Raw genomic sequence first — 27,028 nt, 5'->3', positions numbered from 1 at the left:
GCATTCTGCAAGTTGCCACTCTGACTGAGAGGTCAGTTAAAGCAACACCGTGAATGCTACTTCTGTACTGCACTGAGTAGTGTTATTTAGCACAGTGACCTCAAATGTCAGTGTAAGAGCTCACATGTGTCTTAATCTTTTGAAGTGACTATTTCACCTGCAAGTAAAGCAACATTCAGCTCCATTTTTTAAAGCAAATGCATATAGCACATATCCATAACTTACTGACTGTTGAAACGTTACTACCTTGTAATCACAATATCAGAAGTTAGAGTTATTTCTTGTTTTTGTCTCTTAACTGTATGGTCTGTTGGTCAAAAATAAATAAATTCCAGTACATTCAGAAGAACTAAGATTAATGTTGAAAGTACTTATTTGATTCTCCCTGTATTCATTCCACTTCAGTGAGTTAAATTGAAATGAGATGCATGAATTGTATAACTGAGAGAATGCATTTCTCCCTAAGTAACATATAAATTGTAAGATTTTCTTCATTCATAAGTAATGAAAATGTGTTTATTTGTTATTTAGTTGTTATATTATGGTAGAGACATATAGCAGAAGGAATGCATAGCATTAGAACTATAACCAAATCCGCTACAAATGAGATTCCTCTGGTAGATTTGACACACAACAAATGCAGATCAGTGTACTGACTTTTCACTGCTTTTGTTGCCAAAGTGTTTTTTTCCTCCTGTCAGTCATGGTGCAGGTGCTCAGTCATTTGAAGTTTAAAATATTGGCTTATGCTTACACCACCCTGATTAGGAGTCACTTAGGTGGTGCTTTGTCCATGTGTGGGAACAGCTGATCAAGAGTGCCACTTCTCAGGGATGCTCCCCAGAGGAAACCACAGTGGAGAGGATGAACCCTACAAATCAGAGGTACTTCCACTCTCACCCAAGAGGGAAGACCTGCAGAAGAATAGATCACAGAGCCCCAAAGTCGGGCAAAGCCTGCACAGAAAGCTGCAAAAGTGCCTGCAGGAGCCAGAAGATAACTCCCTTCATGGTCTGTCATCAGTGGACACCAATGCTGACCCCACCCCGTCTGGGGAAAACAGCAGTTCTGATTGCCAGGATGGTGCTGGTGTTGTGAAGGATGCTATACCCAGGCTCAATGAAAGGATGGGAAATGAAGAAGAGAAGGAGGAGATGGAGGATGAGGAGGTAGAACAAGTCTCTAGTAACATAGTGGAACATATCCTCAAAGAGCTGAAAGGCATCAACAAGATCCAGGAGGAAATTTCAGACCTGAGGCACTATCTGACATCTGTGCGGGGCTCAGTGGATGAAGTATCTTGTTGTGTTGATGCAGTGCTCAGTGAAATAGGGGAGCTGTGCTCTGGGGCTTCAGCTGCACCTCATCCTAGTCCTGTTTCTCAAACACCCAATATTAGGCGAGGAAGCCTGGGTCGGCAAAATGCCATAACATCTCTTCATTCAGGATCAATACCATCTCACAGACCACCCAAACAATGGCATGTTGATAAAATCACTCTCCAGTCAGATCAAGAAACAGACCAAGAGAACTCAGAGCAGAGCTCAAACACACACATGCTAGGCCCTACAAAACCAGACCCCTGCTATCTGGAGCTTCATCATAGCCATGGCTACCTAAGCACCAGCTCTTTGTCTTCATACAGTTCCAACTGTCCAGAAGCAGGCTTTCTCTCTGGTGACAGAGCATTTGTCAGATGGCCTTCTGTTGATATGCAGCACAGTGTAAGTGGAGAAGGAGGTTGGAGTGAGGAGGACATTTGCTCTTGTGCAAACAGTGCAGAAGAGCTAGAGAACTGTCTAGGTGTTTGGGACAGGTGTGCCACAGAAGAGTCACTAAGCAGCACACCAGGTCATTCTTCACACAACAGCTCTGAGCATCTTTCATTGTTGTTTGGACACCATTACAACTCTCCTTCAAGTTCTTCCAGTATGGTGGACTGGAGGCCCCCAAGATTAAACACAGAGGAAGAAAATGTGGAGTGTGACTGTTCTGCAAACTGCCCATACTCGCGTAGTTCTGGTTACCACACCATGGATGCTTGTGCAAATGAAGTAGGCAGTGGGCCCTCCAGGAGTCTGAGTTGTTCCACTGTGCTGTTGACAGACTGTGATGATGCTTACCAGGAGCCACATTCACCATGCGATGACTGTCCCTCATCTGGTGACACTCTTGATCTGGGGTCTGCTGACAGCTTGGACCGGGAGTGGACAGATCACAGCATTTCCAGGGATGAAGCAGTAGAATCTCTGTCACAGGAGTCTTCGGAAATAGATCCTGATAGTTCCAAGACCCCCAGTGTAGGCTTTGATGTAACAACTTTCAGCAAGGCCGTTCTCACTTTCAGGTCAGCTTTAAAAGGGGCTCTGAAAAAGTTGGAAGGATCCAACCCCGAGGATGTGAAAGATGACAGTGGGTCTGAGGCGTCTCCATCCCCTGTCAGACAGGCCAGTGTGCAGGAGCAGAGCAATATAGAGTACACAGAGGGAGAAGTTAATCTGACAGAAAATCAGACCCAATTTGGCACTCCAAAAGAGGACAGTGAGGCTTCAGTCTACGTGGATTGTAGTGAAACACACGAGAACCTGCCCTGCTCCCTTCAAGCATCTCCCCATGAAGCAACCCGCTCTACCTGCACCCTAACTGAGTATCACTCTGTAGAGATTTCACAGGGCAAAGGAGAATGTCCAACAGATGGAGAACTGTCCAACCTTGACTTGACACCAGAGCACAGTCCAGCAAGGCAGAACAAGAGCCCACTGGGTCCAGTGCTCAGTACAGATGAGGTGCAGTTAAGTCCAATTCGGGAAAACCACCATTGTGGTGAGATAAATCAAGGAAAGCCTACCGATGCCAGTCACAAACAGCGTATAGCTAATTTCCAGCGCATTCTGAGGGAAAAGAGGCAAACCCGTCATAGACTGTCCAAATCTGCTCAAGGGTCCCAGGGGTCCCATGGCTCTCAAGGGTCTCATGGATCCCAATCCCTAGACGAGTTTATTCCAGGTATGTTTCAGGATATTTCCTTTGAATTAAACTCTGGCAAGCCTGGTAATAACAGCAATAAATACACTACTTGAAATGTCTAATCATGTTATTAAATGTACTTCTATAGAATTGGGATTAAATCTAAATAACATTATGCAGGCATCCTTTATTGATTTGAGAATCATTAGTTGATTTGTTGTCTCTCTTTAAATCACTGTCTTAATAATATGCTCAAAGAAGTTTTCTACTCCATACAGTGTCTAATTCTTTTGTGATTTTTTTTTTTTTATTTCTTTGCAGAATGTGCGAGAGAAGATAATCAGGTTACTTATATATTAGCTCCATATTTAAGATACATTTCTTTCTTATTTTCTCCATTATTCTATTTTTCTCCATTACTTGTCTTTGTGAAAGAGAATTATTGTAAGCACTCCAAAGGATAATAAAAGGTTATCATTTGGGTAGATATGTAATATTTATTGAAAACGTTATCTTCCAATTCTGGAAAAGACTTTTGTCCCTTCACTTCAGTTATTCTGTATAATAAATAGTTTATCTTTGGTTTCATTCATGTTGTAGCTTTAGAGTACAATTCCCCAGTTATGTTCAACTGCTTTCTGTTTTCCCCAGTTTTTGAAATGCTATCAGAAACTCATATGAGAGAATCTCTGCTTTAAACTTCTGTCAGCTGAGAGATAGACACTGCAGACGCTGATGAAAGACTTAACCTTTGAGGGAAAAGTAAAAAAAAAAAAAAACTTGTGTATGTGTGTAGTCCTCCAGTCACAGTGTTGGTGGTTTTGTGAAATCCTTGCAAACAATTGCTTTTTTGAGCTTTTTTTTTATCTGGGGTGTCTCTTAAAACAGCATGTGGCCATAAAAAATTATTTGAACAGATCTTACATACATGTGACCTGTGAAATATTACTTACCCTGTATTTTTTCTATCTGCATAACATTGTCCATCATTGCATTTCACTTACGGTCTTTTACAATTATAGAGTTCAGAAACATTTATTTGATTGTGTGTTTGAAAGGCATCATCGCTTATTTTTTATTTGACTTTGCATGTTCTGTAACGTCAGAGAGGTGAAACTCAACCAATTGCAACTTTCCTTTATCCATTATCTCCCTCTTCTTATAATATGCTGCTGTATGTCAACTTTGTAAGCTGTCAGCCTAAATTCTCACATTTGAAATCTTATAGGTTCGAGATGAAGAACCCAGTGCTAGACAGGCCTGGGTCAAACCAGGGTAAGTCATATAGTACCTCTATACTCGGTTTGCATGACAATCCCCTGCTGTGTACTGTTGTGTTATTGTATATGAGGACTTTTAATTGACTTTTAAACTATTTTTGTTTGTGCATAGTGGCGGATCTGGTCTGTATGGAATTGACAGCATGCCAGACCTGCGTAAAAAGAAGCCTATCCCCTTGGTCAGCGATGTGGTCAGTACTAACCGTAGCTAGCTTCATTCCTTCACTATACTGCATATACTGTATGTCATATGTCATCCTGTTTGTTTTGTTCTTTCTTTGTGAGTGCCTGTCTTTCTATATGTGAGACCACCACGGAAGTCACAGTTATATTCTTTTACCTTTGAGCTGAATTTGGGATGAGATTGTTATCAACAAATGGAGACAAATATGAAATCAGACTGCTAATTTCTCTCTCCCTCCTCTCTTAAACCCGAAACTATTCCCCACAACTCTCTTGAATGCATTCAATCTCCTTGGTCAGGCTATGGTAAGTTAATAGAACCCAGCTGCCACTCCCTTTTCTACAAAAGTGCAAAATATCAAGTAGGACATATAAAACAGTAGTTGCCTCAAACATTTATGTCTACAGCATGTTGATCTCTTTGATCGAAATCCTCTTGTTTGATATAAATGAAAGCATTTGCATGCATCCTGTTGGTCTTGGGTAGCTTTTCTTCCTACTTGATATTATCATTAGGATATATATAATCAGCTCATCATTCCCCCACCTTTTGGTTTGTATTTTCCTTCACTGCTGAGCCATGTACAGATAAAGGAGCACAAGAGTAGAATACACTACTAACACACCCACTGTGGCTGATGGTTTTGCTATTGTTTTATGGTGTTGATACTGGTATAATGTTCTCCTCTTTAGTACTCTCCTCTTAACTAGTTGCTTGTAACTAATAATACTCATATGGGTTTTCTGGTCATCTGGTAAGAATTAACCCTACTCACCACCCTTGCAAGCACCCTGGCCACCTTTTCAGCCATACTGACCTTCACCATTATAGTAATATTTTGAGGCGTGCTTGGTTGCGGGTTGTATATGCATATAAAAAATGCTAACTTGGCCAAAATGTCACCTGTTGTTCAGTCCCTCGTCCAAGCCAGGAAGGCGGGGATCGCGTCTGCCATGGCTGCACGGTCCTCAATCAAGGATGAGGAGCTGGTGGGTGTAACACCTTGAACTTTCTGTGTCCCTATTATTAATCATCATATCTGTTCCACAAAAAGATTATAATTTTAAAACTTGGTGCCTTTATTGTGTCCTAGTGACTCAACAAGGTAGACCAGGTTTCACATGCTTGTGGTGCTGTTTCCCAGCACCCTTCCATCTTTCTTATCCATCCATTTCTCTCCTTGTAACTGAATCAGGAATTCCATACATTTAAAAAAAACTTTCTCCTCTGCAGAAAAACCATGTGTACAAGAAGACCCTGCAAGCGCTCATCTACCCCATATCCTGCACTACACCACATAACTTTGAGGTGTGGACTGCCACTACACCTACATACTGCTATGAATGTGAGGGGCTGCTGTGGGGAATAGCCCGCCAAGGCATGCGTTGCTCCGAGTGTGGGGTCAAGTGCCATGAGAAGTGCCAAGAGCTGCTGAATGCTGACTGTCTACAGCGTGAGTACTGCCCATAGAACATGTAACAAAGTTCTGTCGACTGATCTTAAAAGACATTGTCACTAATGCTGTGTTTACTAGGGAGGCACAAAGGTTTATTAATAACTTTTGAATATAGAGCACTGTGAGCCGTTTTGTCATGAAAATGTTAATAGCTCAGGTATTTTGTCACATGCACTGCTATCAGTGAGACAACACAGCATTTTAATCTGCATACTTTTTTGTTGAATGTTCAGGTGCTGCAGAGAAGAGCTCTAAGCACGGAGCTGAAGACCGGACTCAGAATATTATCATGGCCATGAAGGACAGGATGAAGATCAGGGAAAGGAACAAACCAGAAATATTTGAGCTTATCAGGGAAGTGTATGTCATCAGCAAAGCCATCCATGCGCAGCAGATGAAGACCATCAAGCAGAGCGTACTGGATGGCACCTCAAAGTGGTCAGCCAAGATCACCATCACAGGTATCCTGCTCATCAGAATTGATAGAAGACTGATTAATACAGCCACAGCTTTAAAGTGCGCTCCTCAGCATCAGTCTCTCAGCAGTACACTATGTAATTGTTGTTAATGCTAATGGTTAGTCCGTATGTCTTTTTTATCTGTCATCCCAATAGTCGTTTGTGCCCAAGGACTTCAGGCGAAGGACAAGACAGGATCCAGTGATCCATACGTCACCGTTCAGGTGGGCAAAACCAAGAAGAGGACCAAGACCATTTATGGCAACCTCAATCCTGTCTGGGAGGAGAAGTACCACTTGTAAGTCACTGAAATTTCTTTGTTTTAAAATGTGTGTATAGATTTCCAACTTTTATTGTGCAAGGTTCAGCAAGGCATACACTAGCCTTGAGCGAAGTAGGATTCATCAATCGAAGTCCAGTGAGGAAGACCAGTCCTCACTGGTTTTCTTTTCAAACAAGATCACAGATTGCTAACACTATGCAGCACAGATGTACAGGAAAAAGGCGACAGTAGAAAGGTTCAATTGCAAAGTGCTGATGTTCACTTCTGGGAAACTTTGTCCGACGTGGGCTCTGGGAAAATGTGAGGTCTCCACCACCATAGAGTCTCTGAAGCTTTGATATCTCCTTTGATATCAATCATAAATCATAAACACTGTGCCAGCAATGTTATCTTCTATGAAAATGCTTCCTGTATTATACTTAAATCTATGTTTTCTGTAATTTTTTTTTTCATTTTTCTCTAGTGAGTGCCACAATTCCTCAGACCGAATTAAAGTACGTGTGTGGGATGAGGATGATGATATCAAGTCAAGGGTGAAGCAGCGTCTCAAGAGGGAATCTGATGATTTCCTGGGCCAGAGTATAATTGAAGTTCGAACGCTGAGTGGAGAAATGGACGTCTGGTACAACCTGGGTCAGTATGCTGTCTTGGTTATGGTCATAGAGTAAGAAGCATAATTGTTGTTTACCAGGACAGGTATGAAACGTGGTCTGTTTGATGAAAATAAAATACGGCGTGCAGGGCGTGAGGGCTGCAGGGGGCACACTGGACAGGAAAACAGTCAGGGGGCGTGAGCTTCTGGTTTCATTGAGCTTGGCAGGAGGGGCCAACTTTGAATGTTGTGTTCACAAACTGGAACCAACATATCCTACTCATTCTGTCTTTAATGTAACCAAGTGACATTTTGTTATCACAAACTTAAAAACTGTCATCCTCATTCACAAGTAATATCTGGCAGAGATGTAGACATATTAATGTCACCGCTTTCAGTCAAAGGAAAGTATATGTTATAAAAAGTATATAATAACTGCTAAAATTTTAACTCATGCAGGTAGTCAGAGTAACAGCTACATTTCCTCTCTTGATGGTGTACCTGTGAGAACCACAACTTCCTGGATCCTCAAGAAAAAATGTATAATAATTAGATATATTAGATATTTTTTCCTGGGGAACTTGGATCATAAGGTTCCTCATTTTCCTTTACTCTTTTGCTTCGTGTTATACCTGAGGCATTTTCTCTCTGGCATTATCATCTATATCATCTATAACAACTTGGAGAAAACATTACTTTGCTTACTCTTAATGAAGGATTGACCTCCTTCTGATCGAGGCATACAGACTTATCACATCTGTGTGATTGTGTTTGGTACGAGGAGCTCTCTTTTCAGTCATTCCAGTCAGTGGTTTGTTCAAACCTCATTACTCACATCTTATTTCCCCGCAGCCACATTTTTTGTTTGTTGTTGTTTTTTTTTTTTTGTTTTTTTTACACAGGCAATGAGCAGCCCCAAGGCCCGTATTGACCTGCATAGAAATGGCTTATTCTATGAAGGCCCTTTGTGCTTGCTGACAGTTGTTCTCATTTCAGGAAAAATAACTTGTTTCATGATAATCCCCAGTACCATTCCACTGGGTGTGAAGATATTTCCATAAGGATGAGTTCTGATTACAGTCACTTACAAGTACACAGGAGCTGAGGATTTATCAACCTCTTGTGCTACTTTGTACGAGCACTAGTTGTATAGCACAATTAAATATAGCTTGGATGCCTCTCAGGATAACATCTCTTCCCGAAAATTTCATTTTTATCATGCAGAAAAAAACACATTGTCTTTGTCTTTACCCACACAGTGGGCTTAGTAAAACAGCTTTGGTCCAGACATCTACTCACTGTTGGTCTGTAAACACTCCCCAGAGGTGAACTGATAGATTTACTCACCTCAGGCATCGTGTCATATTGCTTTGATCTCAGGCTAAAGCATAGAGCATCTCGTTTCTACTCTAAAGTGCTGAAATTCACTTCACCGTGGCGAAAACAAACCTTCCACTGCAACAGCATGACACTGAATATGAATGTACCAATGAACCTGCTGTTGTTTGTTTTAAATTGGAAGATATAATTTATCACATGAGCAAAATACTCTGTTGGTTTGGAGTCATTAGGAATTTGAATCAAAACTAATGATCAGCCACCTAATATGCCCCATACATTTCAAACATTTTTCTCTTCTCCATCTCTATCTTCTTGTGCGCCGAAGCGCCCCTCCCCTCCTTACTCTCCCCCTTTCTCCTCCTGATGTGTGATTATCGAGGAGCAGCACTCCAGTCGGAAATCGAGCGCTCTGCCGACATGTACAAATTACCCCTAATGATGTCCCTGTCAGGGCAAATAGCAGGGGTGAGCCGCCGAGCGCTCCACCTCCAGAGAGGCTGCGGCTCAAGTGTCTGCGGTGATCAGGCACAGATCCACACAGCCCACTGCTATTGTCTCCCTCACTATCAGCTGGAGGACCTCTATTAGCGTTGCCGGCTCTGCACTGCCATCAAACTGTAGAAAGCGAACCCCCTACAATAGAACTGCCAAGTTAATAGTGTGTAATTACTGTTGTGTTAACAGACCTGGTTTCTTGTGTGTCCGTGTCACAGATTTGGATTGGAGTTATGAATCAGGAGTGTGTGTATTTGTCTTTGATTACAGAGAAGAGGACAGACAAGTCAGCTGTGTCAGGTGCCATTCGCCTCCAAATCAACGTGGAGATCAAAGGAGAGGAGAAAGTGGCTCCATATCACGTGCAGTACACCTGTTTGCATGAGGTATTTGATTCGACAGAAACTTTGGCTTGTGCATGTGTGAAGAACCTAAACACACAGGATACTACTGAATCGTTAACATTTCAGGAAAGAGTGTCAGTAAAGAAACAGCCACCACAGGACATATGTTATGTGAATGACCAACATCCATCTTGTAAGAACTTGACAGATTGGATATTCTGAAATCTTATTGTTGCACAGATACGTTATTTTTAAACTGGCCAGTGGCCGCACTGTAATTTCACTTCATATTTCCAGGATTATTGGTGTATAATCGGACTCATTTTCACTGGACGTCTAACAAAGGAAAAAAATGGTACTGATTGTTGATTTAGGCAGGATTAGAATCACAAATGTACTCTTCTCTTCCTCAAAAAACCTTCACTTTTGAATATGGCTTTGGCAATATAACCTGCGCTTATGAACCAGACAAGAAGTACGCTAATCATAAATCCCTGCATACTCATTATAATTTGTTTACATCTCTGAAAGTCATCCAAATGACATCCGCACAATGTTTCTGTCCATTACAGAACCTGTTCCACCACTCGACCGATGTGCTGGGCCAAGGTGTGGTGAAAATCCCCGAAGCACGTGGAGACGATGCATGGAAAGTTTACTTCGATGATGTGGCACAGGAAATAGTGGACGAGTTTGCCATGCGCTATGGCATTGAGTCAATCTACCAGGCCATGACGTGAGTCTGAGATATCACAGTGGATATCACAGGAATAACTCTCTCTCTCTCCACCTGTCCGTGTGCATGTCACCTCCTCATCCTCCTCCCCCGTTCTTCGCCCTCTGTGTCTGCCTTTTGCCCTCATATCAAAGTGCCTCTCAATGCCATTGTGGTTCTCGGGTGGCCTCCAAATGAAAGAAAATCAATTATGAATGGGCTGAGGATGGATTTGTCTCCATACAGATGCCTGTTAGCGAGGTCCATCAAGCACAGAGAGTACACTCCAATGAGCCATCCTTCAGCCTAAACATGCCAGATATCTGATGGGCAGGTGAAATGACCGTTTCCAAATAGGGATCATTAAGTGAAAACAAGACCCCTGAGAGGACACAGGCTGCTCAAATAAAGGCGCAGATATGAGTGAAATGTCTTTGTAGGTGTGAGTGTCATTTCCTCATGTAGCTTTGCTTGTGATTCTCTTTCCAGGCACTTCGCCTGTCTGTCGTCCAAGTACATGTGTCCCGGGGTTCCTGCTGTGATGAGCACCCTGCTGGCCAATATCAATGCCTTCTACGCCCACACAACCGCCTCCACCAATGTGTCCGCCTCTGACCGTTTTGCTGCCTCCAATTTTGGGGTTTGTATTACTGTTGTGCACGTGCACACACACACAAACACACAATGAATGAATGAATGTCTTGTCTCTATTTTTGTCTCCCTCTTCTTTTCTTTATTAGTTACCCTTACACACATGCAGCCTTTAGTTGTTCTCCTTGCATTTTTGAGTGCATAGCTGTCTTTTTCCTTCCACTTAATACTTTTTTCTTTTATTCATTATACAGAAAGAACGCTTTGTCAAGCTTTTAGACCAGCTACACAACTCCTTGCGCATTGACCTCTCAACCTACAGGGTAAGATGTGATTGAACTAAATAAATGCCATTAGTGACTGATATTCTTTTTAAAGAATTATGTTGTTGCTTTGACATTGAATACTTGGCTTTATCAGTGTTGATAGTCATGTTTTATTTCTTTTTAGTTGATGTGCAAGGTTGAATTTTGTGATCACTTGTTATCATGAATTAAGCTGAAACCTGTTTCCTGCTTATGCTTATGTTAAGAAAATGACACTGTCCACAGAAGCACTTACATGGGAAACCTACAATGTATTGTTTTAATCTGAATTTTGTTTTACAGTTTTTAAATATTTTCTGATCACTTAATGTCTGTCAGCAAGTACAACCTTTACAACAATCCAATTTACAGTCTTAAACAGGCGTGGATAGCATGTCTCCATGCTGACCTAATTGATGTGTACTACGTACCTGCAATGGTCATTATTTATATTAAATTTAGAAAATAAAACTTATTCTATCCCTATAGAACCACTTTCCTGCCAGTAGTAAGGATCGCCTGCAGGATTTGAAATCCACTGTGGACCTTCTAACCAGCATTACCTTCTTCAGGATGAAGGTATCTAACAACATTTTATGTGGTGTATCTGTGTTTTTACTGCAGTTGTTCTCTATTTGATGTCAGCAAATGGTTATCAATTGATGGGAGATTGGGTACTGCCAATGGCTGTTTGCTGTCACTCACAGCCAGTGTTGCTGTCTCCATCTGTTGTTCAGGTCCAGGAGCTACAGTCTCCGCCAAGAGCCAGCCAGGTGGTGAGGGACTGTGTCAAGGCCTGCCTCAACTCTACATATGACTACATCTTCAATAACTGCCACGAGCTGTACAGCAGACAGTACCAGCCTGTTGACACTGTGAGTCACACACTTACTATCCAACTGTGCCAGGTACAGTGTCTTGAGCCTGGCTGCCAGGGGCTACAGTGACTACATGTCCAGTAAAGCGGACATAAAATCCATTATACTGATTGTGCTTAACCTCTGTCAAGTCTCTGACAGTGTTGTGTTCTAATCCAGAACAAGGAGGAGCTCCCGCTGGAGGAGCAGGGTCCGAGCATCAAGAACTTGGACTTCTGGCCCAAACTCATCATGCTCATTGTCTCCATTATTGAGGAGGACAGGAACTCCTACACACCTGTGCTCAACCAGTTAGTAACAGTTTTGCTGTTGGCACTAGTTTCTATTACATTGAGAGTAGAGATTTCTTTGACACTTGGTTCCAAATGTTCTGAACACTTAATATAGATGCTTTAATCATGATATTCTGGCATGTGATGTTTTTGTTTGTTTGGTCTTTGTCAAATTGTCGCTTCCCTGTCAGATTCCCTCAAGAACTGAGCGTAGGGAAAGTGTCGGCAGAGGTCATGTGGACCTTGTTTGCTCAAGACATGAAGTATGCAATGGAGGGTAAGTCACACTCATTGTCAGATATCCATTATCATGGTAACATGCTATGTACTATTATCATCGTATCATCATTTCTGCATAAGAAATTTTTAGGGGTTTTTTTTATGTTTTGCTATCAAAAACAACAGAATAATAGTCTGAGTTTTTTGAAATGGGGTTGTATGAGGTATTTATTACCTACAGTTGATGATCTCCAGCTGGGAGAAGCAGCAGGAGTTTATATATCGTTCTCCTCAACGCCACCAGACTCCTTTTACAAAAACAGTAATTTTGCCTTGCAGGACACAGGAGTTGCCAGTCTACTGTTACCTCAGTTAGTCTCCGTCCACAGCAGTGCATTCCTTAGCTTCCTACAGTGCTGATCCTGTCTGAATTTCTCTAAACTGTGGGTGTTCCAACTGTCATCCCCTTTAGGTAATACAATTGATATTGATAAGTAACTCATGCAACCCTAGTTCAGAAAACCCCATTAAAAGTATACCTTTAATGTAATGTGAATATTGGAGGTGTTATAGCGTGGCTTCCACTCATGACTCACTAAATAATATATGATAGTACTGACATATATGTGTCTGTAGTGTCCTGTAGAGCCATACCAGGATTGTTATAGTATTATATTAAAAGTGGAAATGGCGAGAAGAGAAGTTCTGCGGTGGAAATGATACACTGGCATGGAAGAAGTAAGAGAGTGAAATAATAACTGTGCAGAGTTTGAAAGCTGCTTATGTCTCCCATGAGCCTTTCTGTGATTTTTCTCCACTGTGCTGTACTGTACTGTACTGTACAGCACCAGCAGTCCCCAGAGGCAATCAGCTTTTATCCCAGCCCCTGTCCTCAAGATGAGTCCCCTACAGAGACTGTGAAGTATCTGATTCACATACTACAGTACGGACGTGCTGGCCCTTTGATTTTCAGTAATGCGGCGATATAAGAAGTGATGGAAAATGTTCAGAGATGGAATGAGTCCAGAAAGATTTTGCTCCAGCAGCTCTACCAAAGAGTATTTAAAAGTTAAGAGTTGTATTCAAATCATTTTTATTTATAATGCCCGAATCACAAATCACAAGTTTGCCTCTAGGGGATTTTCACTCTGTACAGAATATGTGTCATATCTGACCCTCAATTCAGATAAGGAACTATACTCCTCAACAAAACCCTTTAATGAGGTGGAAAAGAAGAAGAAACCTCAAGAAGAGCAACAGAGGACAGATGCCACATGCAATAGATGTTGTGTGTACAGAGTAGAACAGCAAAAAAAAAATCACCACATATACATAAAACATGAATGATGAGCGTATGGATCCAGGTGGATGTTCAGCAGCTTAGGGTGTTGCCAGATGGGTAGGACTAGTCACAGTTGTTTTTACTGGGTCACTAAAAAGATCCTCAAGTTCCTGGTTAGATTTGATCTATTCACTATTTTGCTTGGCAGAAATTCTTCCAGTGTGTCTCTGTGAGTGTGTGCATGAACTTGTTGCAGTCATTGCAATGGAAACTTGAAAGTATGAGTTAGCACTCGTAATTAATGGCGCACTGACAAGTGTTACTGTCAAGTCCCATAAATCTCTGGGCGAACACATTATTGGGATTAGTGTGTATGTTCTTTAGTACTCGTATCAGTATGAGACCATCAGAAAAAATATTTAGATTCTTGTTGTTGTTAAAATTTGAATTAGGAATAATTTATGCATAGATACGAGATTAGGTAAATTAGGAGATTAGTTTGTTTTATGGTTCAAGAATATGTTCATGTTTCAATTCTCAATGCTAATATGCCCATATGTATTATAAGGACTGTTGGTTTCAATGTAAGTGATGAGTGACAAAACCTACAGTCCTTATTCTGTGTAAAATAGCAGAAGTTAATATGAAGCTTCAGCACACTGGTAGAAAATTCAAGCGATTATTTTCTTGTCTTCTTCGTACAAAGTGTTCCTTTTGTGCTGAGTTGTGGTGGAGGAATAGTAACAAAAAGAGTACTAAATATACCCTTACCTTAGAATATAATCACTTGATTTGTCTAACACAGCCTCATATTAGCTTCTGCTTATCTTTGCACTCAAGCGAATGTGGAGGTTTTTGAGAAATACATGTTAATGGACTGGTCAAAATTGTCCAAAAGACTTTTCAGTCCACAGCATGAGTCACTGTCCAAATACCCTTGATCCGAGCCTTCACATAATGCAGCTTGATGGCATGAATCTCTCCGCTCTCTGGCATAATCTCATCACAATGCTCACAAGCTGTTTTTTCGCGTCCTTGCATCTGCAGAGCATGAGAAGCACAGGCTGTGTAAGAGCACCGATTACATGAACCTGCACTTCAAGGTCAAGTGGCTCTACAATGAATATGTCAAGGAGCTGCCAAACTTTAAGGGTGTTGTTCCCGACTACCCATCGTAAGTCCTTCTGACTTATCCGTTTACTAGAAAAATCAATAGGTAACAGTTATAACTCTGGTTGTCTTTATTTCCCCTTGCAGGTGGTTCCTACAATTTGTGCTGCAGTGGTTGGAAGAAAATGAGGATGTATCTATGGAGTTTATGCATGGAGCCCTAGAGAGAGACAAAAAAGATGGAGTAAGTAAATTAAAATTAACCGTTGATATGTTGCCACCTCTGCCAAGGAGGTTATGTTTTCATAAAACTGGTAAAATCGAAAAGACTGAAGTCCATGTTTTCAGACACATGCACAATATCAACACATCAGCTTCGGAAGTTGTTTTAAAGCACGTAGATCTTTTCCTGCTCTATACAGTGGAATGAGTATTGATCATAATTGAGTATTGTTTATGTATTTGTTTGTGTTCTCCCCCTCGCCCACCCTACACCGTCTCAGTTCCAGCAGACGTCTGAGCATGCTCTGTTCTCCTGCTCTGTGGTGGACATCTTCACTCAGCTCAACCAGAGCTTCGAGATCATCAAGAAACTGGAATGTCCCGACCCGAACGTCATGGCTCACTACAGCCGCCGCTTCTCCAAGGTAAACCCGCTCCACTGGATGCTGAAACCTAAAACCTGCTCTCAAGTATATCTCAATTTATTATGAAATGACTGTCAATGATCACATTGACCTTTTACTTCCAAAAACAGCATCTGACTGTGACTACTTTTCCCCCCCGGAAACACTATAATATATGAGGGAAATTGCAAAACAGCTACAACGTTGTCTTGAGGGACACTCACTTTTTTTGCAAAGAGAATTTGATATTTCCTCATTAAAAAGAAATGTTGCATTGGACATTATGCTCGCCTCCTGCGGGACGAACGGACAGCATAGTTTTGTGTTTTCCTGCATGCCAGAGAAGATATTAGGAGACATCTGGGAATGTTTTCTAATCCTGTAGTTTGGAGAAATGATCTTTTTGGACAATTTCCCCCGAAAGTGTAATATAATCCCCTCTGTCTACAGTGTGAGAGGTTTTATGAGGAATAAGTAATTGGATTTTCAACTGTTAAATTGTTTCAAATTAATTTTTTTTTCCATACACAGCTTTAATTGTATCTCTTCATCTTTACAGACAATTGCCAAAGTTCTTCTGCAATACAGTGCCATTCTGAGCAAGAGTTTCCCTTCTTATATTGACAAGGAGAAGATTGTAAGTTATCATTACCTTTACAGATGATTTTGTAAACAGTATTTTAGGCTCTATATGACCATTTTAAAGCCACATCCCTCATAACACATTACGAATCCAGTGAAAGTTTGTGAGACTGTTTCGACACCTGACACACCCTCCAGTGAGTCCATCACTACATTAAGATCGCTCAGTCTCTTCGAACTTCTTACTCTCATGCTTCCAACGTGAAATCGTTCCGTAAATGAAAAATTGATGAGTGCATTCTGCGTTTACACAGCAGCCATTGCAGTCAAAGAGTTCTTGCTCCATGTGTGTGACCTCTCTGTCCTCTTTCAGCCATGTGTCCTGATGAATAATGTGCAGCAGCTGAGAATCCAGCTGGAGAAGATGTTTGAGTCGATGGGCGCCAAACAGGTAAGCATAAGGAGACAAGGCAAATTAAATATGCTATGGCATCTTACTGGATGGATGACAGTGTCCAGTGTGATACTGTTAATGCCTTAGTAGCTAAAAAAAACTACATTAAGTAACTACTTACTAAACATTTCTTACTGGAGCTTGAAAGTCGATATTTTAGGGGCGCTTACTGGTGCAACAGTTGTATTTGTGTCTCTCATGTATCAGATTGCAACAGAGGAAGCGCAGGTATGTACGGTACAGCAGTGCTAGTTGGGACCGTGTGAAGTAGATAGAGCTGGAATAGGATATAGCAAGGCCATAGTGGAAGTTGTTTGTGCCGTGAATGTAATTTTATGTTACATCAGAAAGGTCTACATGCTGTCTGACGTGATGCTGTACCATAGATCAACACTGACAGAGATTAGACCCTCTGCTGCCTAATAGACTGGAGAACATTGAGGCAGGGACATAATTAAATCTTGACCTCTTTATTAGTGTCCTTAGTGTAGCTACAGCAATGACAATCAATAGCCTGTCCTTCTGCTGTGACCTCCCTCTGCTTTGAATCCCTACCATGCGTTTAAAGTAGCTGTGGTGCAGTATATTTTTAAATCGGCTGGATAGATTGTAGGACTGTAGGTGTTGGACACAGTAGTTGTGAGTTTCAACCATGTGGTTCACTTTACGATTAAAGCAAGATGAAGAAGTGGTGGAAGAGGAAGAGGAGGAGGTGGCAGGAGAGGAGGAGGTAGGTTTCCGTCATGATCTGAGCGTAGCTTGTCCATGTGAGAGCACATGTTTCGGCCGTTTAATCAGTTTACTGGTATGCAGTACACCACTGTGTGGATGTTTACCCTCTTCCTCTGTCTTGGACAGCAGGCTGAACCTGAGGATGAGGATGCAAAGGCTGTGGTGGGTACTGTGGATAGTTAGAGACTAGTAGATCCACATTGTTGTGTAGCCAGCCCTTCTTTAACATTCAGCTTAGTTTAACTGTTATTGTCTAGTGACCTTTACTAATTAGCACTAAACACAAAGTAGTAGTTTAATAGAAACGTCTTTAGTCTTGCACTTTTTTGTCTGCTGTCTAAGACTTAGTTATGTTGCAAAGTCTTTTACTGGTGCTGCTGGTATCAGATGGTTTTTATCTTTTTTTTTTAAAGATGTTATATGTGAGATCAGTTTAGAGATCAATAGTTTGTGTCTAGATATGGCTAGCTTGTGAGCATGAAAGGAAATCATGAGAAAGAGAAAGTGATTTCCATATTTTCTGATTGTGGGTGTGGTGTTGCAACAAGTTGGTTTTTGTTTTGACCTTTACTTTCTGTCTGACTTAATGTAATTTAGGGAGCACTTCCTTAAGGGGAAAATGGCATAAACCAAAAACTCAAATCTTGCATTTGCTTGCTTTATCTACTTAATTATGAAGCTGTTTTAAGCTTAAGTTCAAAAACCTCTTCATCTCCTCAAATTTGAATGGAACAATCTTTCAGTTCAGCTGCAAATGTCTGTCAGTTACCATAACTGAAGCAGAAGAGCAGCAACTGCGGAAGCAGTAAAATTGAGAAAAAAGGCTTTAATGTTTTCAGGCTGGCTGGCAAATTGAGTTGCATTTGTAAATGTTCATTTTTTATATATATAAAAAAATGAAGGAATTACAACATTGAGAGAGAGAGAGAGATTTTTCCGTGTCAAACCATGCTTTGTTGATTTAAATACCTGCTGCTATTGCCAGACATAGCAGATAAATCTTGAGTTTCAAGCCTCCTGTCTCCGTTTTTCAAGCAGTAAGCGGTAGTTGCTAAGCAAAATCCTAACCACAGCCTGAAAATCCTGGATGATAAATATCTGGCTACCTACAGCCGTTGCGCAGTACAACAGTAAACAGCACTGAAGAGGCCGCTGCCTTTAAACACTCATCAGCTCGAGACAAGAGCGACATGAGTCGAAGTCTCACCTTTTAGCAGGAGCCTTGTTGTAATGGAGTGTGCACGGAAAGGGCACGAGGGTGTCTCTGTGGCAGAGAGTGCGCAGGTAGCCTCTATGAGTAAACAATGCATTTCTGGCATAATCATTTTTACACAATAAAACGGATCGCAAAAAGTCAAATTAAGGTCTTAACTCAGTTTTGACCAAACATGGAATTACTACGAATACAAAATGTATTTTTTGGGAGAGTTAAGTCACAATCATGTTTTTCCTCTCTTTTCTAGCGCAACAATAGAGTGCTAGCATGGCAGGCAAGTTCACTGTATATGCACACATGTTTTGTGATACACATGACTGCATATACTCACATGCTTTGGAACTAGAGGCACCAAAATTATGTGCGGCAATGGCTCGTAAACTTTATTGTTTTGTGTTGTCTTTTCACTGCCCCTCCTAGTTTGAGGAGAGTGAGGAGGAGGAGGAGGAGGAGGAAGTAGGGGAAAAAGGGGAGAAAATTGAGGTTGAGGTTTGTGGCACTCTGAAGTGGTTTTAACCTCTCGTTCTTGTGCGCCCTGTTCTTCCATCACACTGACGCTCTGTCCCACTTAAATAAGACGTCCCTGTGGTTATCATGGTGGAGTTTACTGTGTGCAGTTCTTATCATCATCTGTGGTGATTTCCACTGAGTTTTCACCTCCTTCCAGTGGCATTGTCCCCAGCCTTTCCTTAAAAGTGGTCACTCATTTCCCCCGAAACAAAGATTACTTCTGCACTTTTTGTTCTTCCTTTTTCTTTAATTTGTCTTTTCTTTGTAACACTTTTTTGTTTGCAATAGACTGACAAGGAGACGGTGGGTGCCAGTGTTACAAATACAGCGTTTGCTTTCCAATGTGGAAAAACTCGCAGTATTTGTGGTGTTCTGTAAATTTGAATTTCAAGACTCTTTTTAGACTGAAGTTCCTTCAGTGATGTTACGCCAGAACAGGATTTCTTGACAGTTTTTCATTTTTATTTCTCTTTTTTTTTAAATCTCAAACCATGTAAAGATGGATGCACCAGTAGAAAAGGTAGGTTACATGTATGCCCAGCTGCTGGTCAATCCTCTGTAGTTTCCAACTTAATAAAAATGAAAATCAAATTCCTGATGGCAAACAGCTTAATTAACTGAGGCTGTCCTGTGCTACCCTCTACCTGCCTGTGCTGTCGTAGACTGAAAGCGCATTTAAAGACAAGAAGGTGAGTGTGGGTGTGCAGACTCATGCATATTAACACCCCCATGCACACGAAAACACTCCAAGGCAAAACAAAACACATACAGCACATTACAAAGAGAGCGCCATCCATTTCTAGCTGCCTTTTCTCCCCTGAAGCCTTCCCTTTGAGCTGCGTAGCAGAAACGTCTCAGCCTCTCCTCGCTAATGGGGCCATGTGACCCTGACAGGCCATGAATCAAAGGGCCATTAGATCATTGCCTTAATGAGCCACACCATTGCCTCATCCATATGGCTTAGCTCCCCTGCAGGCTGTGCTTATTTAGATGATGCCACCGTATACCTGGGTTAGGCATGCTGCAGGTAATTCATGGATCTTTCACCTCCCTCCTTGTTCCCTCACCCTGTGCTTGTGAGACTCAGATCTCCTGCGGTATTAAAACTTTTTTTTTTTTCTCTTCAATGTGCTCCCTCTGAAAGTCGGAGACCTCTGGTAAAAAGGTGGGTTTGTTTTGGCTGTGTGTGTTAAATTTGAATTACTTCTCTACTCGACACAAACTACAGTTATGGTTTGTGCTTGACTTTTTTCTGCTACAGGAGCACAGAACACAAACATTGAAGTGCATTACAGAAGCACCTGCCTCTGTCATCCACGACAGATTGTCCGTGCTGGTGTGCATCTTTCATGCTAACATTACGCAGCACGAACTGCTGGTTGTCTTGGTTGATTTTTAAACCTGCTGCCATTTGTAGCTTCGATTTTGCATCAAAATGCAGCTTTCAGAAGTCGAAAGGTAATTTGAAGTATTTTAGCCGAAAGCTGGAATGAAAGTCTACTGTTACGTCCTCTGTGTTTCGAGGAAATCTGGCACAGACAGTACATCCTCTCATTTATGTTCTTGCCATTTTGCAGTTTTGTGAGAACTTTTGGAATTTTTTTTTTTATTTGATATATTTTGAACTAAATGACTCCCTCTCTCTGCCTGTCTTTCTGCAGATGGACACTGAGGCCAGTGATTTACTGAACGACCTGCAGGTGAAGCTGAACAATGCGCTGGATGAGCTCAGCAGGACATTTGGGAACAGGTAGTCTAACCCTAACCCCTTCACACACACACACACACACACAACCGCACACACACACACACAGACACGGACAGACATTTACAGTTAGATCAGTCACTACCCATGCATTCATGTTGATGGGTCATTTTCTTCCTTTCCAGTTTCCAGAGCCGCATCAATGATTGCATGCGACAGATGGCGTCTCTGCTGTACCAGATCAAAGGACCACTCAACGCTAGCAACAAAAACCAGGTGGAGGCCGACTCTGACAACATGCTACGGCCGCTCATGGATTTCCTGGATGGAAAGTAAGTGGATTATCCAGGGTCTGTTTTGTGATGTTACCATGTTTTCAGACACTTTGACAGGTGCAATCCCCTGTCAAGAACCCAACAGCAGCCATGTGTATAGATTCATGCAAGTTTTCCTTTTTTCTTTTTTCTTCTTCTGTGTCCAAACTCTCTGTTCTGAATTTCAATCCTGCAGAAATCCTTTAATAAAAAACATACATTTGAATTTTTAACAATTTTCAACAATAGCACCAATTAGGATTCACACACCAACACTTTCTGTGACCCATATGTCTTATCTGCTTGTGTGTATTTGTATTTGTTTGTGTTTTGCAGGCTGACACTGTTCGCCACCGTGTGTGAGAAGACTGTGCTGAAGCGTGTGCTGAAGGAGCTGTGGAGGATCGTTATGAGCAGCCTGGAGAAGACCATCGTCCTCCCGCAGGGGAACGATACCTTTGTAAGCTCAACAGTCTACAACATCATCAGTCTAATGTTTGTGTGTTTGCCTCTGAATTTGTAGATTCGGTTAATCGATTTCAGTACAATAGTGAATTGGCAACTCATTTCTTTTCTTTTTTTTTTTTTCAGGGAGCACAGATTCTCTCAGCTGCGAAAGAACTGGGTCAGCTCTCCAAGCTCAAGGTATCACAATGCCTTCATATGTTTTACAACATGTTAAATTCCGTGCTTGGGCTCAGTTTTACCAAACTCTAACCATCAAATCACTCACTGAGAGAGAGTGGATCTATTTTTTTGTGAAGCCATCTCATCTCTTTGCTCTTCATTTGGATGTGCAGGATCACATGGCAGGGGAGGCTAAAAGCCTGTCTCCCAGGCAGTGTGCTGTCATGGATGTGGCACTGGACACGATCAAGGTCAGTTAATACTGCGGGTTTTGGTTTCATTAGGATGCAGGGTAGACGGGTCAAATTAGCCGCATCAACCATTCATTAATCAAGTACCCTGAAAGGTTATGTAAGCAGCTAATGGCCATAAGTTACCTGATGAACAGGCCAGGGGAAAGTGTGTGGGGGACAAAGTGGATGGAATCAGAGGTGAACTGTTTACGAAGCAGGGTTAGCAAATGAGCCAGATCATTTTGTGAAAATGCTCAATTGATTATGTTTTTGTTAAACCTGATAGCCTTCTTTTTTTTGCTCTGTAGTTTTAAAAGCATCACCAGGAAACACTTACAATTAAAGGAGAATTCTGGCCATTTTCAACTTACCTTATTTTTACAGTTTTTTTTGCCACCACAATGATTGATCATGTTCAAAATGCAATCAGTTGACTTCACTGTAAAACTCGACGTCTGTTTGCCAGGAGCAGAAAAGTCATCACCAAAAGTGCTTGGCTTGTCAATGCATTCACACTGCAAGCTACTACTGTTGGAGCATTAAATTAGCTTTAATGGAAAAACAGATTCTTTAGCAAGCTAACTAAGATAGCCGCCCCTAGCTACTACCTGTACAACAGAAAAAGGGCCATCTGCATGTCTCTCTGCCTTCTCCTTCATTTGCTCACCAGCAGGTAAAAGTCAACCCCAGATCTGTTCCAGTTTGCAACAAGCTTCGTCCGTGTTTCACCACACTATATTTGAAGTTTTTATGCACTGCAATGTCCACCAATTTCGTTGCTTCCTCTTGGATGTGCGCTGCGTACCATCTCGATCATCGACCTTTTTATAAAGTCCTGACCTCACCTGCGCATTGTTATTGGCTGGGGGCTACACACACACTGCCCAAAGGTTGCAGCCCAGAAACATCCCAAACACAGCAAAATAAAAAAATACTGGCAGAGAGCAGGGTCCCCGTCACACACTTCTACTGGGCCAGAAGTGATGATTGAATTTATGAGTCCATACAGTGTTTACGTGGAGGAAAATCCAGCACACTATCCCTTTAAAATAATTTGCAATGTTTTGACAGGAATATAGTACAGCCTCAGATGTTCTTCCAGGTGTGTGCGTGCTAACTCACGACCCGTTTCCTTTGCAGCAATACTTCCATGCAGGAGGCAACGGGCTGAAGAAGGCGTTCCTGGAGAAGAGTCCGGAGCTGTCCTCACTACGCCACGCTCTGTCCCTCTACACTCAGACTACAGACACACTCATCAAGACCTTTGTGACCACCCAGCATGCACAAGGTAGTTCAGACCACTGTCTAATAATTCACTTAAAAGGGGTTTAGGAAGAAAGCAATTCCCATGATAGACCAGGAGAGGGCACTGTGTGTGTGTGATATCAAGGCTTTTGTTGTGGCTGTATTTTGTGTGTTGAAAGTGTTTTTGATGCTGACATGTTATTGCTTTCTTCTCTTTATCTCCTGTGCTGCCTCTGTGCCAGTGCACAATGGAAAGGGTATTAGGTTAACTCCCAATGAAAAAATACAGCCCAGCAGGGGTAGGTTTCACTGATCTGCCAGCCCTCCTCTCCTTCCCCACCCGCTCTCCCTTTGTACATTTTGGTTTTGTCACTCTGTGCCGCTCAGGTGGGTCGGTCTAACCCTAACCTAACCTCTTAACACCTGCGTCCCCTTCTCATACTGACTCTGCATAATGAATCAGTCTCTCTTATGCCTTCGCCGGCCCAAACGTAAGCTCACTGATGTGTCTGGGTGTGCATTAAACCAGGTTCAGGCGTGGACAAGCCGATAGGTGAGGTGTCCGTCCAGATCGAGCTGCACACTCATCCTGGGAACGGGGAGCGCAAAGTGACCGTCAAAGGTCTGTTTGAGTTCATAACATAACATAACAATAAAAATGCATGACATGTAGTGTCCTCGTCTGATTATGTCGTCCTCTTCCTCTGTGTGTGTCTGTGTTTCTACGCATTCAGTTGTGGGAGCCAGTGATTTGAAATGGCAGACGTCCGGCATGTTCCGACCTTTCGTGGAGATCACCATGATCGGGCCTCACCTCAGCGACAAGAAACGCAAATTCCAGACTAAATCCAAGAATAACAGCTGGTCTCCAAAGTTCAACGAGAGCTTCAATTTGTAAGCACTGCAGCAGCTGCTGATGGAAGAGTTTATGAATAAAGAATAAACAACCACTGAAATCTTTGCACACTTTCTCCTGAGTTATACAGATGTGTTGACCTTTGTAACAAAATTTTCATTATATTTCAGTTCATTTTCATTATATTTTAGATTCTTTATGTCGCTAACCAACATTTACATCATCAGTAGCTATGTAATTATTCCTGTCTTCATGTCATGTTTATAGTGGGCATACAGGTACATTATGTTTTCCACATTTACAGCTACACGAGGAAACTGCTCACAAGTGGCTGAAAGAGGCACATATTTGAAGAATTTGGCCTCCAGCACTCAGAATTTTGTTTTGTTTTTTCTTGACATTTTATAGATTATTTGAGAAAATGATTTGCAGATTATTGTTATTATTGTTGCAGCTACACACAACCAAAACAGTGTATTTTTGAAAGAAACTCCTTGCACAGCGCAGCTTTCAGTTGAGTAAACGGCTGTCGTGTTGCTGAAAACCTTAATGCTGAAACCTCAATGTTCTCTCCCTCACAGTGCTCTGGGTAACCAGGACGGCTTCGAGTGCTACGAGCTGCAGGTGTGCGTCAAAGACTACTGTTTTGGCCGCGCCGACAGAGTGGTCGGCTTGGCCGTGATACAGCTGAGAGACATCACGGGGAGGGGCAACTGCGCGTGCTGGTGCCCGCTGGGTCAGCGCATCCACATGGACGACACAGGCCTCACCGCCATGCGGATCCTCTCCCAGCGCTCCAACGATGACGTGGCCAAGGAGTTCGTGAGGCTGAAGTCAGAGACCCGTTCGGCCGAGGAGGGCAGATGAGGAGAGCTGGAGAGAGAGGGAGGGACACGGGAAGGATGGAAGGCTTCCGAATTTCACAATAAGAGAAGGATCTCATGCAGCAGTCTTGTCAAAAAGCAGGGAATTATTTTCCGTAGATGGCCATGTGAGCTGTAACTCAGACCTTTGATGTGTCTTAGCTGCTCTTGACTGTTTGGCCAAGCTCACCGACACACTGTCACATTCACACTCTGGGTATTCTGGATAAACATGTTCCTCAAACACTCACGTTATTTACCGAGCTACTCAACAGCACACAGCACACCGGCTCACTCAACCTTCACGCTCACCAGCTGTTTCTCTCGGCAGTGGCCACTTACTCAGTCATTTAAGCTTTTTTTGTTTTGTTTGTTTTAAACCCCTCTCCTCATCAGTTCGCACGCCACAGCCTCAAGGGAACAGACGATGCGAAGGCCCCGCTGGAGGGCCCAGACGGGTTCCCACACCTCCCCTGTGTTGTTGTGCAATAACCCCACCTAAACCCTTCAAACCGTAGCCGTGTGTTTGATGCCTTACAAACTGTGAATGTTTGAAGTTAAAAAAAAAAAATGTCTTTTGAATGCCCTGTTCTGTAGCTCCACTGTGATGGTTTGAGTAAATGTGAAATACTGCTCGTTTATCATAAAGGGGTCTTTTGTTTAATGAATGAATGACCGGTTGCTAGGAGACAGTCCCAGCTGAGGTTGTCAGTTATTGAATGGAGTGCAAGTGAAGCTGATGATGTAAAGTCAATCTTGTACAGTGTCAAGAGAAGGTACTTAAATAAGCTCTCAGAGGATTGTTCAGTTAACTGTGTGCCTTGACTTGTTTCCATTCCTGTTTCCCCAGGAAAGACATCAGTGATGATCAGTAAATAGGAAAATGGTAAAATGAACAACGGTGTGATTTAAATCAAAACCTCATGAAAAATAAGACCCAACATGTGAACATTCACTCCGGCCATATTTATTTAGAAGCGTCGGCTCCATTAACAGCTCTCGGCTCATGCTGTAGACGCGATGGTGCAGCCGTTTTATTTATTTTTTATACATATTTATTTCTGTCTGTGCTTTTCAAAGCCGGTGATTAAGACGATCGTCTGCTGGGAGCAGACGGTGTGTTTGAGAATTTGCACAGCAGTTGCCGCTGCAGCGTAAACTGTAGCTCAGCTGATGAGAACCCTCAGAATAAAGTGGCGAAATGACTAACAAAGCTGGCGACCTATAATAGAGAACTCTCTGTTATTGTTCATTAATGATAAAGAAATGTTATGTTGAACTTCGGGGCAACAACTTTTTTCTTCCAAAAAGGATATCTGAACATTTGAACACGAGCTCCTCAGCTGCTGAGGTGATCAGGAGTGTAGAATCACTTATGGTTTACATTTATCTTCCGGCTCTGTTTTCTTCTACTCTTCCTATGAGTGGCCTTACTTTGAAGAAAAAACAAAACACATGTATCTTTTTAACATTTTTTTCTTTTTTTTTAATCCTCATATTTCCTTTGGCTCTCAGGAATGAGGACTGGCCACTGCTTTGCCCATAATGAATTCAAATAAGTTTTCCACATCTGTGTTATTTATCGTTTTGTCCTTTTTATCTTTGACGATATCTAGGCTGGAGTTTCTTGCAGTCCGTTATATTCTGTTCTGTTCCTCTATTTTGTAAAAGTTCATCCTGAATCCTCTTTAATAGTTTTGGAACGCTGTCAATCACTGTATTGAAAGAAATGTGCAATGTGTGCCAGTGAATAACTGATGGAAGAATATTAAAATGTTACACGTAATAAAGGATGGACATTTGCTATGAAGTGTGTGCACAGCTTTGAACCGATCACACCCTATAGGAACCACAAATTCGCATTCCTTTTTTTACGCCTCATTATACTTTGTGAATAATTTCTGTTTCATAGCCATTCTGTAATATTCATGTTCCTTGTGCCAAGTTGCAAGTGTTCACTTTTTTATTTTTGTGTTTTCTAAATTTGGCAACCCTTGCACTACTACTAAGTCACTGCAATAGTTAACAAGTACAGTATGAGTCACAGTAACTGTATTTTTGTGGTGTTTTCTTTGTATTGTCACTACTCTGAAATGTTGTTGTCGCCATGTAAACAATCCGATTATGAATTTTGTATAAAGTATTTGAGAAGTATCTATAAACGTGTCTCCCTGCTTTATTTATTTTCCACTTTAGTTGCACTGCACAATCCTCACTCTTGAGTCAGTTAATTTCAGTTAGTCGAGTGCAAGTGCACTGTTAAACAAATCCTAAATAAGTTTATTGATGTTTC

General features: G+C 41.8%; 1 protein-coding gene across 4 annotated transcripts in view; it reads left to right on the top strand.

The window, feature by feature from the left end:
- The window catches only part of LOC121622715 (protein unc-13 homolog B-like), a 64,107-nt gene extending 37,216 nt beyond the window's left edge, over positions 1–26,891 (top strand). Inside the window, exons 11-41 of one of the 4 annotated variants that reach the window (XM_041959647.1) lie at positions 4,196–4,242; positions 4,360–4,438; positions 4,731–4,736; positions 5,346–5,420; positions 5,665–5,884; positions 6,121–6,348; positions 6,502–6,643; positions 7,092–7,261; positions 9,327–9,442; positions 9,973–10,136; positions 10,605–10,755; positions 10,961–11,029; positions 11,501–11,590; positions 11,749–11,886; positions 12,049–12,179; positions 12,353–12,438; positions 14,710–14,836; positions 14,920–15,016; positions 15,276–15,419; positions 15,958–16,035; positions 16,354–16,431; positions 20,554–20,642; positions 20,783–20,929; positions 21,248–21,371; positions 21,503–21,556; positions 21,712–21,789; positions 22,912–23,059; positions 23,259–23,315; positions 23,546–23,638; positions 23,751–23,910; positions 24,454–26,891. In XM_041959647.1, the coding sequence (XP_041815581.1) occupies positions 4,196–4,242; positions 4,360–4,438; positions 4,731–4,736; positions 5,346–5,420; positions 5,665–5,884; positions 6,121–6,348; positions 6,502–6,643; positions 7,092–7,261; positions 9,327–9,442; positions 9,973–10,136; positions 10,605–10,755; positions 10,961–11,029; positions 11,501–11,590; positions 11,749–11,886; positions 12,049–12,179; positions 12,353–12,438; positions 14,710–14,836; positions 14,920–15,016; positions 15,276–15,419; positions 15,958–16,035; positions 16,354–16,431; positions 20,554–20,642; positions 20,783–20,929; positions 21,248–21,371; positions 21,503–21,556; positions 21,712–21,789; positions 22,912–23,059; positions 23,259–23,315; positions 23,546–23,638; positions 23,751–23,910; positions 24,454–24,739 (3,672 nt within the window). In that variant the 3' untranslated portion in view covers positions 24,740–26,891. The remainder of the gene's footprint in view (positions 1–4,195; positions 4,243–4,359; positions 4,439–4,730; positions 4,737–5,345; positions 5,421–5,664; positions 5,885–6,120; positions 6,349–6,501; positions 6,644–7,091; positions 7,262–9,326; positions 9,443–9,972; positions 10,137–10,604; positions 10,756–10,960; positions 11,030–11,500; positions 11,591–11,748; positions 11,887–12,048; positions 12,180–12,352; positions 12,439–14,709; positions 14,837–14,919; positions 15,017–15,275; positions 15,420–15,957; positions 16,036–16,353; positions 16,432–20,553; positions 20,643–20,782; positions 20,930–21,247; positions 21,372–21,502; positions 21,557–21,711; positions 21,790–22,911; positions 23,060–23,258; positions 23,316–23,545; positions 23,639–23,750; positions 23,911–24,453) is intronic. The other 3 variants (XM_041959648.1, XM_041959649.1, XM_041959650.1) reach the window with 3 other exon arrangements.
- Positions 26,892–27,028: the final 137 nt, after the last annotated feature.

This window comes from Chelmon rostratus, chromosome 19, assembly GCF_017976325.1.
Source record: "Chelmon rostratus isolate fCheRos1 chromosome 19, fCheRos1.pri, whole genome shotgun sequence".
Classification (NCBI taxonomy): Eukaryota; Metazoa; Chordata; class Actinopteri; order Chaetodontiformes; family Chaetodontidae; genus Chelmon; species Chelmon rostratus.
This window is presented reverse-complemented; position numbering and strand designations above follow the sequence as displayed.